At 38.9% G+C, this 13,787-nt stretch overlaps 1 protein-coding gene across 3 annotated transcripts in view; it reads right to left on the minus strand.

The window, feature by feature from the left end:
* The window catches only part of AASS (aminoadipate-semialdehyde synthase), a 52,173-nt gene that overhangs the window by 19,170 nt on the left and 19,216 nt on the right, over positions 1-13,787 (minus strand). For all 3 annotated transcript variants that reach the window (XM_059171696.1, XM_059171697.1, XM_059171698.1), the window contains 6 exons: positions 13,558-13,685; positions 11,818-11,966; positions 10,257-10,379; positions 9,782-9,893; positions 282-341; positions 56-123 (listed from right to left, as the gene is read on the minus strand). In XM_059171696.1, coding sequence (XP_059027679.1) covers positions 56-123; positions 282-341; positions 9,782-9,893; positions 10,257-10,379; positions 11,818-11,966; positions 13,558-13,685 — 640 coding nt within the window. The remainder of the gene's footprint in view (positions 1-55; positions 124-281; positions 342-9,781; positions 9,894-10,256; positions 10,380-11,817; positions 11,967-13,557; positions 13,686-13,787) is intronic.

The raw sequence follows: 13,787 nt of genomic DNA on the forward strand, positions 1-13,787 counted from the left end.
CTCACAAAGAAACATTTAAAAATACTAAAAAAACCAAGATAGGAACAGTGCTTACCTGCTCTCTCGGAGTTTCTGGATATATTTATACTTATCAGTCAATACACCATTGGATGTAATCACTGCCTAAATGTGTATGACACAAGATATTTTAGTGTCCATATATTACACCCACAACAGGGGCTCATGTAACAAAGATGAAGAGAGGAAGGGAAAGGGAGAGAATGAGAGAGGATGGTAGTGGAAAAAATACAACCATGGAAAAAACTATTTTCATAACTTACATCTCGCACCACAGGAGAAAAATTCTGACTTTCAAGAGGCTGTGTGGCATCTGATAATATCTGAAAGGAAAATGAGACTGGTAAGAGACAAATGACATTGCAGAGAAGATCTTGGTGTTTATTTCCATATTAAAATATTAGTCAAAGGAAAAAAAGAATTTACAGGAGTTTTCTGAAGATCACTGAATACAAATAATTGGTAATTGAAGTCTACAAGCAATGAATTGTCCCTCAAGAAGCTACAATTTCAGCACAAGCTCCAATTTTAAAACTAAAACTTGATTACAATCATCTTTGCTTGTTAAAAACACTAAATGGTTTATCTTTTCCCAACAGTTTGATGTGTCATACTGAACATGCTGGCAAACATCACCATAAGTTTTACCCACTCCAAGGGCCTGAATCCCACCCCAAAGGTTCACACTGTTCTATCAGAAGAGAGAATGGGCCTTTCAGACAAAAAGCCGTTAACCCTGCAATAGGGAGTCTCCCTCAGGTCCCTTCGGTTCTAGTATAGGCACATCAGCATTTCAAAAGCATGGAGATTCCCATTATCTCACAAGAATGAGTCCTGTGGAAAACGACAAAAGCCACATCTCTCAGATTAACACCCACCATCCTTCTAATCCTCCTCTTTTCTTCTAAGGTATCCAACTCCTGAATAGACTGCCTAGAGTAAAGTTCATGTCAGTTAGTAGTATTGCTTCTGATGGTCAGGACCTTTGGGTCAATGGGACAACCATTCCTTCCTTACCCTTGTGGGTTAAAGTCTAGAGTGGTCACCCAGCTGAGAAAGAGCAAAATTTACCTACCAGATAATGGCAGACAAATATTTATTTACTGTATTAAAATAAGTATCAGGGGCACCTGAGGGGCAGAGTCAGTTAAGTGTCCAACTCTTGGTTTCAGCTCAGGTTGTGATCTCAGGATTGTGGGATAGAGACTCCTGTCGGGCTCTGTGCTCAGCATGTAGTCTGCTTGAGATTCTCTCCCTCTCCCTCTGCCCTTCCCACTCATGTTCTCTCTCTCTGTAAAACAAATAAGTAAATCTTAAAAAAAAAATAAAACAAATATCAAAACTACTTTCATGTGTCTAAAACATACAACACTTATGCTATCTATTCCAAGCATATGGGCATTTAAAAAAAGATATCTATCTATAAGACCGGTAGAGCATCTTTGGGGAAGCTCATGGAATTGGCACAACTGGTGCCCTCCACTGCTTCTTTCACCCAACCACCTATGACTATTCCCTCATCAAGCTGACTCCCCCACCTACCAACCCCGCCTCCTACCAGGAGCCATCAGCAAATAACAACATGTGATTCGAATTTTACTTGGCATATGCCTAAACTACCGAACTCTTATATATCCTTCCATTTTCTCTGTTTATACGTAATTCTGCGGCCTTACTCAGGTCTTTCTGAGTCCAGGGGAACTACCTCCCACCTCTCTCCTTCCATTTATCTTCAATCTAAAACACAAACCTGATTGTTTCTTCTGTGTCTATTTAAAATAATCCAGTAGCTTTCTAATACCCTCAAGATCCAGTCTCTAGTTCCCTTTGTGGCCCCTAGAATTTCCTACAGTCTGTCTCTGCCTCTCCAACCTTAATTCTCCCTTCTGTCTCGTACCCAAAACTCTAGTCCTATCAACTAGACTAAGGCTCATCTGCATTAGCATTCCCATGCCTCTGTACTAGAGCGTGTGGATGCTTCACATGCGATGCCTCTGCATGGAATTCCCACTCTTCATCCTCCAAGATACAGCTGAAGAACTGCCTCCTCTGGGAAGCCGTTATCAAAATCCGCCCCTAAGCAGACTGAAGCTAAGAACTGCACTTGGCATCCTGCCTGTGCAATAAAATGGTAAATATTCAATAAATATATAAATGGATATATGCAATAATTGCATGGATTTTTTCCCCCAAGAAAATGAAATAACTATCTTGAGTCCACCCAAAGAAAAGCAAACAGGAAAGACAACAAAAGGCTGCTGAATGACTGCATTTAACCTGCTGGGGTTCAACCATGACAAAAGTGCAGGCACAAGGGTCCTTGTCACTTTCACATATACCACCTTTGAGAGCTCATCACTTTTTCCTAAATCAATTTCAAGCTCTTTATGCTGGTATCAAGACCCCTTCTAATGTAGAACCAACATACTTCCCTTTATGTACCTTACTTCACAGCTCACAGAAACCCTCTGTTAAATTAACTCCCACCTTTGCTCTCCTGTCTCCATCACATGCCTCTTATTCCCATGCAAATGAACAGATCCTATACATCTGTCAAGAGCCAAATCAAATGTCACACCTTTCATAAAACCTTTCTGGACTTTACCGAACAAGACGGAGCCTCTCTCTCCACAACTTCATTAGCATGTTCCTAATGGCTGTTGTATTCCACCTTATGGCAGGGTTGCACACTTGTCTCATCCCTTCCTAGACCTCATGCCTCTATAGATCAGAAGGTGTATTTTAATTTTCTTCATCCATATGTGTGCCTTGTTCCAGCAGACAAAAAATATGTAACTAATTCAAGTGAAACAAACTTCTCTATTGGTTCAGAATGATAGCCTTTAATGCCACAGGGTCTGAACCTTATGTCAAAAAGGAAAATCTAGGGGTAAAAGACAGTGCATATACTTTTTTTTTAAAATATTTTATTTATTTGAGAGAGAGAGCGGGGAGAGAGGCAGAGATGGAGAAGCAGAGCCCCATGAAGGGCTCGATCTCACGACCCTGAGATCATGACCTGAGCTGAAACCAAGAGTCAGATGCTTAACGGAGATGAGCCACACAGGTGCCCTGATGGTGCATATACTTTAAATACAGTTCCCATACAGTTATCAGAGGAGAACACAGACAACTTAATTTTTTTAGTGGTAAGCAGAACACACGTATCGAGACTACAATATAAAGCCATAAATTTTCAAAAATGTCCAGTGCTTAAAGACTGTGCTGACAAAGATGCCCCCAAGACAATCCCACCACACTGTTCAGAGGACTATCATGATGTATAAAAGGAAAAAGGTGTGACAATTTAGAGAAGCCAGCTTAGTCATCAAACATCTAAGCAATATCACCTGTTTCAGTCTGATCAAAAACCTCCAACACTTCACTGTCAGATAATTTTAACCTTCTCACATTGCCTAAGAGTCTATTAACTGCCAGTTTATGTAAGCAAAAACATACCACCTTTTTAAATGTACATTTTCTCTCCAGAAAAGGTGAATTCGTTTTTTCAGACCAATCTTCCCATTGAGTAAAACCAGGTAAAATGAAAAGCCTCAGTTTTTCGCTTCAAAGGGTAGATAAGACTTTTTTTGCTCTAGGGAAAATAGTGGAAAAGGAGGACCCTAAGTTCACCTCTTACCACAGACACAATTAGATGACAATCACATCAATTTAAATAACCCAGAAAATGACTTTAAGACTGGCGGAACAAACTCTCCACAGCTAAATGAAGAGAAGGTGCTACACTGAAAAGGGTAGGAAGGGCTGAGATGAAGGGATTTGAAGGACTTTCCACAGGAGGGAGGGACAATACAGGCACAGGGAAGGGAGAGAAACAGACTTTCACATGGGGAAACCCACACAGGAAAGATGAATCCCCCTAATTTTTGCTTTTAAAACTAGAAGGACTGAATTTTATAGCTTTTTACAAGCACCGGTACTTAAAACCTGGAACTTTAAAAATCTACAGGATTTTTAAATCTCTGGGAGAGCGCAGAGGCCAAGATGAAACTGAGTCCCTACCCTTAAAGAAACAGCATAAGAAAAAGCCCTACTGAGATATAGCACAGAAGGAGCAGTTTTAAAAATGCCTGGGGTATATGGGAGGAAGATATGTTTACTAATCTCTGAGCATGTGCTGGGGTGCAAGGTTCCATGAGAGACTTATCCAGGAATAAAGAAGCTGGCCTGCACTATTTCCCTGCCCCACCCCTCAGCCTAAACACATGCCACAAGCTGAAAGCAGCAGAGGACCTACACTCCTACCTAACTTGATAACAGTGTGTCTACCCGTGTGTTCCCCTATGGACACACTCCCTCAAGCCAGACCTCAGCTCAATGTCTCCTCCCATGGAAGACCTTTGCAAGTTTTGTTAACACCCCGCAAGTGACCCAACAGTCTTCTGCAGATCAAACCCCTCTAATACACTCTTGGTCTGAGCCCATCCAATACAGTGCCATAAGACCGCCAGTATGCAAGCAGCCCTGATGGACCTGCACCACTCCAAAGTGATGCCTGCTCCAGGGAGAGGGACAGAGAACTACACACACCAGTCAGACTGAACCTCAGCAGTGGGCTGGGGACAGATAGCTGATCTGAGAGCAGGCCCCACTTACCCACAAAAGCTTTACAGAAGACAAAACAGGGAAAGCAACCTACACCTCAGTGCTACTGCATCTATGGAAAATGCCAGGTCTGACACAACTTAAACCCAAGGCATCCCCAGACCAACCTATTAATGTCACAGGGACCAGACATTGCCCATAATAGGCAAATAGGGCCATTGCAGATGATGACTGGAAAAAAAAGTGTCTCAGCCACAATAGCAGAGTGCACACAGCACATAGAGGAGACACCCCTGAAGTACCAGTTCTGATGTACAGGGAACACAGCACTGCAGGGCACTGCAGGGCCTCTTCTTCATAAGGCCACTACTTTCCAGAGCAGGAAATATAGCTGATTTTCCTAACACATGGAAACAGACACAGAGAGTTACACAAAATAAGACAAAGGAATATGTCCCAGATAAAGAACAGGACAAAATCACAGCAAGATACGTAAGTGAAGTGGAGACTACCTAAGTAAGATGCTCTTGAGGAAGGAGTGGAGGGCTCAGCGCAACCCTTAACAAAGAGAGAGAAAACATAAAAGAACCAATCAGAAATGAAGAACTCAATACCTGAAGTTAAAAATACACTAGATGGAATAAATAGTGGGCTAGAGAAAGCAGAAGAAAAGATCAGGGACCTGGAGAACGGAGTAATGGAAAACAATCAACCTGAACATGAGAGAGAATAAGTAACAATACAAAATAAAAACAGCCTTAGGGAACTCAGTTACCCAATCAAGTATAATAGTTATATTACAGGGATCCCAGAAGAAGAAAGAGAAAAAGACACAGAAAATATATTTGAAGAACAGCTGAAAACTTCTTTCTTCTGGGGAAGGAAACAAAAATCCAGATCCAAGAGACATAGAGAATCCCCCAAAAAGCTGACCCAAGGAGATCTGCACAAAACCACATAATAAAATGGCAAAAAGTAGTGATAAAGACAGAATTTTAGAAGCAGCAAGAGAAAAGAAAACAGTTACATATAAGGGTAACCCCACAAAGCTATCAGCAGATTTATCATCAGAAACTTAGCAGGCCAGAAGAGAGTGGCATGATATATTCAGAGTGCTAACAGAAAAAAACCTGCAGCCAAGAATTCTCTATCCAGCAAGAATATAATTCAGAATAGGAGGAAAAATAAAGTTTTCCAGACAAACTAAAGGTAAAGAAATTCATGATCACTACAACAGCCCTACAGGAAATGTTAAAGGAGACTCTTTGAGTGTGAAGGAATGACCATAAGTAGGAGTAAGAAAAGTAGGAGGCATAAGAGCAGTGAAATTAAGTATATCTATAAAAATCAGTCAAGGGACTCACAAAATAAAAGGATGTAAAGTACAACTTCATGGACCTAAAATGTGGGAGGAAGAGGAGTAAAGAATGGGTTCCAACTTAAGCAGCCATCATTTTAATACAGACTACCATATGCAGATGTTATATACAAACTGAACAGGAACCAAATATCAAAAATCAGTAATAGATATGCAAAAAAATAAAATAGAAAGGACCCAAGATCACCACTAAAGAAAGTCAACTAATCATGAAAAACCAACAGCTAACATCATACTTCATGGGAAAAAAATGAGAGCTTTTCCCTAAGGGTGCGAACAAGACAAACGTGTCCACTTTCTCCATTTTTATTCAAGATAGTACTGAAAATACCAGCCACAGCAATCTAACAAGAAAGGGGATAAAAGCCATCTAACTTAGTAAGGAAGAAGTAAAACTTTCACTATTTGCAAATGACATCATGCTATATATAGAAAACTCTAAAGACTGCCATAAGAACTGCTGGAACTGATAAATGAATTTAGTAAGGTTGCAGGATACAAAAATCAATGTACAGAAGTCCACTGCGTATCTATACACTAATAATGAAGCAGGAGAAACAGAAATTAAGAAAACAGTCCCATTTACAATTATACCAAAAGGAATAAAATATCTAGAAATAAATTTTAATGAGGAAGTGAAAGACCTATCTGTGAAAACTATAAAACACTGATGAAAGAAACTGAAAATGATACAAACACATAGAAAGATATTTCATGTTCACTGATTGGAAAGACAAGTATAAAATATCCATACTACCCAAAGCAATCTTCAGGTTTAATGCAATTCCTATCAAAATACCAAAAGCATTTTTCACTAAAGTAGGACAAACAATACTAAAGTTTTAGTACAATACAAAAGATAGTACAGTACAATAGTACAATTTAGTACAATACAAAAGACCCTGAGTGGCCAAGCAATGTTAAAAAAGAAAAACAGGGGTGCCTGGGTGGCTCAGTTGGTTAAGTGTCTACCTTCAGCTCAGATCATGATTACTTGGTCCTAGAATGGAGGCCCGCATTGGACTCTCTGCTCAGCGGGGAGTCTGCTTCTCCCTCTGCCTCTCCCCGTGGCTTGTGCTCTCTCTCACTCTCACTCTTTCTCTCTCTCAAATAAATAAGGAAAATCTTAAAAAAAGAAAAAGAAAACTGGAAGTATGACAACTCCAGATTTCAATGTATAGTACAAAGCTGTAGTAATCAAAACAGTATGGTACTGGCACAAAGTAGACAACAGATCACTAGAAAAAAAGAGAGAGCCTAAAAATAAACCCACAATTTTATAGTCAATTAATCTTTGACAAGGGAGGCAAGAACACACTATGGGGAAAAAGTCTCAAACAAATCCTATTGTGAAAACTGAACAGCTACATGAAAAAGAATGAAACTGGACCACTTTCTTACAACATATACAAAAATAAACTCAAAGTGGGCTAAGGACCTAAATGTAAGACACTAAACCTCAAAAATCTCAGAAGACAGCACAGGGAGTAATTTTTCTAGCATTGGCCATAGCAACATTTTTCTAGATATGTCTAGATACATTTTTCTAGATAGGCAAGGGAAACAAAAAAGCAAAAATAAACTATTGGGACTTACATCAAAATGAAAAGTTTCTGCACAGTAAAGGAAACAATCAACAAACTAAAAAATGGGAGAAGATATTTTTAAATGATCTATCTGATAAAGGATTAGTATCCAAAATATAGAAAGAACTGATATAACTCAACACCAAAAAACCCAAATATTCCAATTAAAAAATGGGCAGAAGACTTGAACAGACATTTCTCCAAAAGAAGACATACAAATAGCAAACAGGCACATGAAAAGATGCTCAGCATCAGTCATCTGGCAAATGCAAATCAAAATGACAATGAAACAGTACCTCACACCCAACAGAATGGCTAAAATAAAAAATACAAGAAACAACAAGTGCAGGAGAGGATACAGAGAAAAAGGAATCCTCTTGTACTGCTGGTAGGAATGCAAAATGGTACACTTGCTATGGAAAACTACATGGAGGTTCCTCAAAAAACTGAAAATAGAACCACCATATGATCCAGCAATTCCACTACTGGGTACTTACCCAAAGAATATGGAAATACCAATTAGAAAAGGTATATGTACCCCTATGTTTATTGCAGCATTATTTACCATAGCCAAATCATGGAAGCAGCCCAAGTATCCATCAATAGATGAATGGATAAAGAAGATGTGGTATAAACAGATATGTGTGTGTGTGTGTGTGTGTGTACACTCATATACACACACACACACACACAATGGAATATTATTCACCCATGAAAAATGGAATCTTGTCATTTGCAACAACATGAATGGAGCTAGAGTGTATACAGTGCTAAGCAAAAGAAGTCAGTCAGAGAAAAACAAATACCATATGATTTTCCTCATATGGGCAATTAAAGATACAGAACAAAGGAACAAAGAAAAAAAAGAGACTCTTAACTATAGAGAATAAACAGATGGTTACCAGAGGGGAGGTGGGTAGAGCGATGTGTGAAACAGGTGATGGGGAATAAGGGTACACTTTTCACGATGAGCACTGAGTAATGTACAGGATTGTTGAATCACTATATTGCATACCTGAAACTACTGGAATTAAAATTTTTTAAAAATAAGGTAAAAAAGACTTGCTCCACCATAATTCTGGGGAAGAAAACCCAAAGAGATGAGTCTAGCATCTGGCATGACCTTTCATGGGTATGGCAGGAAGAGAACCTAGAGCAACCACAGCCTCCAGAATGTGAGTGGAAAATGCCAGAAAGGGCAGACTCAGAAAAAGCAAAGCCCAACTTTCATGTGAACTCTGTTTAAATCTCTGGATAACCCCCAAACTGAGTGTGTGTAGGTAAGCAACCCAGGTAAAGATGAAAGAACTGAATTTTTATTTGAGCTACCCCCAACCTTAGATGAGGCAAAGTGTTCAATTTAAGTCTAACTAGTCTAAGTCTAACCTCTGCTAATTAAAAAAAGAGAATCAACCCCTTCCAGGAAAATGTAACAATCTAGAATCTCCACAGCGTAACTATTCACATCATCCAGGATACAATCTCAAATTATGCAACTGGAAAAAACCAGAAAACTATGATCAGACCCATTTTTAAGGAAAAAGACAATCCATAAGGCTCAACCCCAAGCTGACATGGAATTTTGGAAATATGATGCAAAGACTATAAAGAGACTTTTCTAACTCTGTCCATATGATAAAGAACAGTACACTCAAAGTGTATGAAAAGATAGAAATTCTCAGCACAGAAAGAGAAGAGTATGCCTAACATAAATACTGAAATAAGAACACTTATTTCTGGCAAATGAAATAGCATTTAGATAACACAGTCTTTTGGCAGTCAATCACTGATCACAATGAAAAATACAGGACCAGAACAAAAGCTGTCACTTTACTAAGCATTAGTGACAAACATCCAATAAAATTTTCTGTATTTCTGATTTTTCAAATCTGTTCATCACAGCACAGTAAGAATGTTCTAACATGAATTGACCTAGACAGCAGAAGATTGAAAAAAAGGAAATCTTATCTCAATGTCATGAACATTCTTAATAAAATATGCATAATGAGAGATAAATTCAATTATAATTAATCATGAAGGCAGTTATATAATCATATTTCCCATAAGACAAGTAAGCAGAATATATAAATGAATGTCTATAAAAACTTTTGAAGGAGGGCTGGCATTTCATTTTACAGCAGATTTCTTAGGTATTGGAGACCAGAACATTCCCAAGATCCCTCCACAGTTCTATTTAAAGCCACAGAATTGTGGATGCTACCAGTCAGCTTACCATTTCTTCAACGTAAGGGTAAAGCATGTCTCCAAAGTATTCTGTAGCTTCAATCGGAAGCTGTGCTGGCAAATTGTCAATGGAACACATCAGAATCCCAGAACCTTCAACACTAGGAGAAGCAATTCGCTTTATTCAGATGTATAAAATGTTATTTGTAAGCTCTAACTTTTCCAGGTGTCCACTCCATTATGTGTTTCATAATAATTTATAATTGTGTACCAAAGTATAAAAGAAAATAAGCAAGACTTTCTTCAGCCACCCATCTCCCATTTAAATATAATTTACATGTTTTTAAGTATTTGAATTTGCATGTAGTTTTTCCTACCATATTTTTAAATATATTTGAGCAAAGCTCTGGATATTTGTATAGCCATCATAAAAATGTAAAACATTGAGATTTTAAACTACTACATCAAGGTTAAGTGATGTATTACCATCTACCTCTTGTGATCTGCAGCCTTAGCAAACTCACCTGTCATGAATGATATGCTGGTCTGCATCATACATACAAAAGGGATGTTCTATTGTCGTACATTCAGTCATAAACTCTATAGATCCTCCTGTGTCAGCTGAAATGTCACATATCGCCACAAGTCTGAAAATAACATGAATACTCAGATAGAGCATGGAACTTCTCAACAAGATTAAAGATGAATGAAAATGAAAGGTCCTTGAACAACTTTCAGTGTGGGAGCCAAATATTTCCTGGGCTCTTCAGTTCTTTTTCCTACAGTTCACTGTTCAGGATACTGTATTCTTCTAGGATATGGACAATCTTCCCAATACAAGTTTTAGTATCCATACACAAAAGTAAGAAGAAAAAGAAGAGCAGGTGAAGAAAAAAGGAAATCAAAGTGGAAAACCCCATCCCTAGAGAAATCATAAGAAACAACCTCGTTAAAATTAACCTATTCAGCCAACTCTAAATAATTTATGAAGGTTTGATTACACTACCTCCACCCTGCTTAGTGGCACAAGGCTTATTCTGAGGGGGACTTTGCATGACCGAAGACTACAGAACACACAAATACATTGTTCTTCATACAAGGTGAGGCCAGTGTGTCCCATCAGAAGGTTTGGAATTGTAGGTGACTTTTTGTATCATGGGGATAGGTCTGTGCCTATCTAACCACATAATTCTGTGCCTATCTAGCCACATAAATCTCCAGAATTATGAACAGAAATCTCAGCCCAGCTTTTTAAATCCTTTAGTGGTTGACCAAAAATGTCCTGCCCAACCTCCAACTACCACTTGCCTTTATAAACCCTGCACTAGAGCTAGACTGTTAGACTCGCTGTGTCTTAAATTGTGCTTTGGTGGTTCCATACTTATCAAGCATCAATCCTATCCACCTGCAATTAATTCTCTTTCTCCTCAGTCTTTCCTTTCAAGGCTTTGCTGAACCCAATGTTCCTACTTTCTTCTAAATTCTTGAGCTATTTATTGCTCCTAAGTATTCCCTTGGCATTTACATCATGCCAGCTGCATGCCTGAGGGTAGCAATCATATTTTTTCTCTATACTTTAGCTTAGCAGAGTGCCAGGTAGATGAGGTATTCACAATTTACTGTGATTAATTGATTTATTTATTGACTAATTATGTAATTCAACATTTAATAATTATTTGAATACAAACTGTATGTCGGGCAATGTACTGGGTACTTGTCGCCAAAATAAATAGGACCCCTATCCTTAAGATTAAATTTTAACGGGAGGGAAAAAAATAATAAACATAAGAAAATAAATAATCATGAATTTCGGGGGGGGGAAAGTAACAGACTAGAGAGAGATGGGGACAGGGACATAGAAGATCTTTCTAAGGAGTTTACCTTTGAGCTTCATGTAGAGTTGAGAAGAGAGTTTTAAGAAGAAGGAAGGTGAACTGTCAAATGCAGCAAAGAAATTGAGTGAAATAAAGCAGACCACTAGTCTTTAACAGTCAAGTCCTGTGTATGTGAATCCCCTGTAGATGATACCCTAAGAGTGGGCTCTGCTGCTGAAAACTGCCATCCTTACTGAAGTAAAGTCCTTACTTGTGTGGTAATGCAGGGCAGCCTTCCACACCGGCAACAGAGGACTTGCCTGGAACCAAGAGAGTCTGGACATCTTGGCGAGTTAGCAGACGAGGGGTGTTTTGCTCCCAGTAGATTCCGTTAATTAAACAAGTTGTATAGGGTGCAATCTGTAAAGCAAGTGCCGACTTGAACAAGATAGGCAATGGCAAATTTCAAAGCAGCAGGCTGAAAGAGAGCTATCAGTAAAGTTCATGAGAAATAATTTAATATTACTTCAAACTGACTTTATTATTTGCCACATCAGTGGTCATTCTGTGAGGTGAGGACAATAAATACCCACCCAGATTTCAGTGTAGAATTACTCCATGAAAGATAAGTCTATGAGCATAGATATATTAATATTTCTGTTTCCTAAGGTAGTGCACGGCCAAGAAAAGGAGAAGGACAGAATCAAGTGACCTAGCCCTCTACTTCCAGCTCAACCACCAGTAGTGTGATCTACATCATGCTACTTCAACTTCTCCGGTCTCTATTTTCCTTACCTGCCAGACTGGGATAACATGTACCCCATTCCTCAAAGGAATGCTGTGAGGACTGAGTCAGATAACATCTATAAGCTCCATGGACAAACGTGCTACACACATGTATACATGGTAACTAGGTCATTATAAATTTTAGGAGGCATCCAATCACCAATATTTCTGTGACTGGGGGAACAACAAGGGATGGGAATGTACTAGATTTTTTTTTTTTTAAAGATGTTATTTATTTATTTGACAGAGAGAGAGATCACAAGTAGGAAGAGAGGCAGGCAGAGAGGCAGGCAGAGAGAGAGAGAGAAGCAGGCTCCCCACCGAGCAAAGAGCCCAATGTGGGGCTCGATCCCAGGACACTGAGATCATGACCTGAGCTGAAGGCAGCAGCTTAATCCACTGAGCCACCCAGGTGCCCCAAGAATGTACTAGATTTTTAATTTTTCAGTCTGAAACTAGTTTCATAATTTTTCTTTCCCAAACATCTCAAGCATTCTCAAGCTATAGGTAAAAGTCCTTCTCTACGACATGTTCTACATGCCATAACAGCTGTATTTCATACCAGAATCTGCTATCTTACTGTTCAAACGTATTTCTGAACTTTTTATTTTGAACTTTTTATTTTTTGGTTTGCTGATTTTGAGGATGACTTCACAGTGACTCCTACATACATACATTTTTCTTCTTAGAAGATACAGCCAGTATGTCCCCATCAGAAGGTTCTGTATTATAGGAAACTTTCTGTACCATGGGGACAGGCCTGTGCTTATGTAACTGTGCTGTTTCACTCTAGTCCTCTGTAATCAATGCCATGGATTCCAAGACAACTGTCTGAGGTTATGACTGCAATTTGTGTCCATAGAAGGGATGACCCTAGGTTGAGATGAAACCTCATAGACATTGTGCTTTGCCAATTGCACTGACCAGTCCAAGGTAAATACAGAAAAGAGTATTCCACAGGAAATGATTTAGAGTTATTGGGCACATGCAGACCTGAAGCAGAAATAAAGATATTGAAACTAAGGGCATACCCAGCAAAACCACTAAGTAAAGCCCGCTCCCAACATCAATAAAAGCCAACAACTTCTAAGGCCAACCCAAAGGATTCACAAGTCAATATGGGGAACTGAAAACCACTATATACATTAGTAATCTCTCTCCTTGAACACAGCCTAACTATAGCATATTAGGAGCAACGAAGTGAGAAGCTGAGTGTGATACTCACGTCAGTATTAAAACGACTTATGTAGTGCTCAGGGTATTTGTCATACTCTACAGGATCATACACACCATCTGTTTTCCTGACAAGATGATGATGGCGACTTAACACCGTCCCATACACTTTTCTCAGGTCTTGGAGAGGAGAAAGAAATTAGTAAAGTAGGTGACAAATGATAAAGATTTATGGTGATAAAGTATTATAACACAGAAACTGTTAAAAACAGTAAAAGATAC

Source organism: Mustela lutreola, chromosome 4, assembly GCF_030435805.1.
Source record: "Mustela lutreola isolate mMusLut2 chromosome 4, mMusLut2.pri, whole genome shotgun sequence".
Lineage (NCBI taxonomy): Eukaryota > Metazoa > Chordata > Mammalia > Carnivora > Mustelidae > Mustela > Mustela lutreola.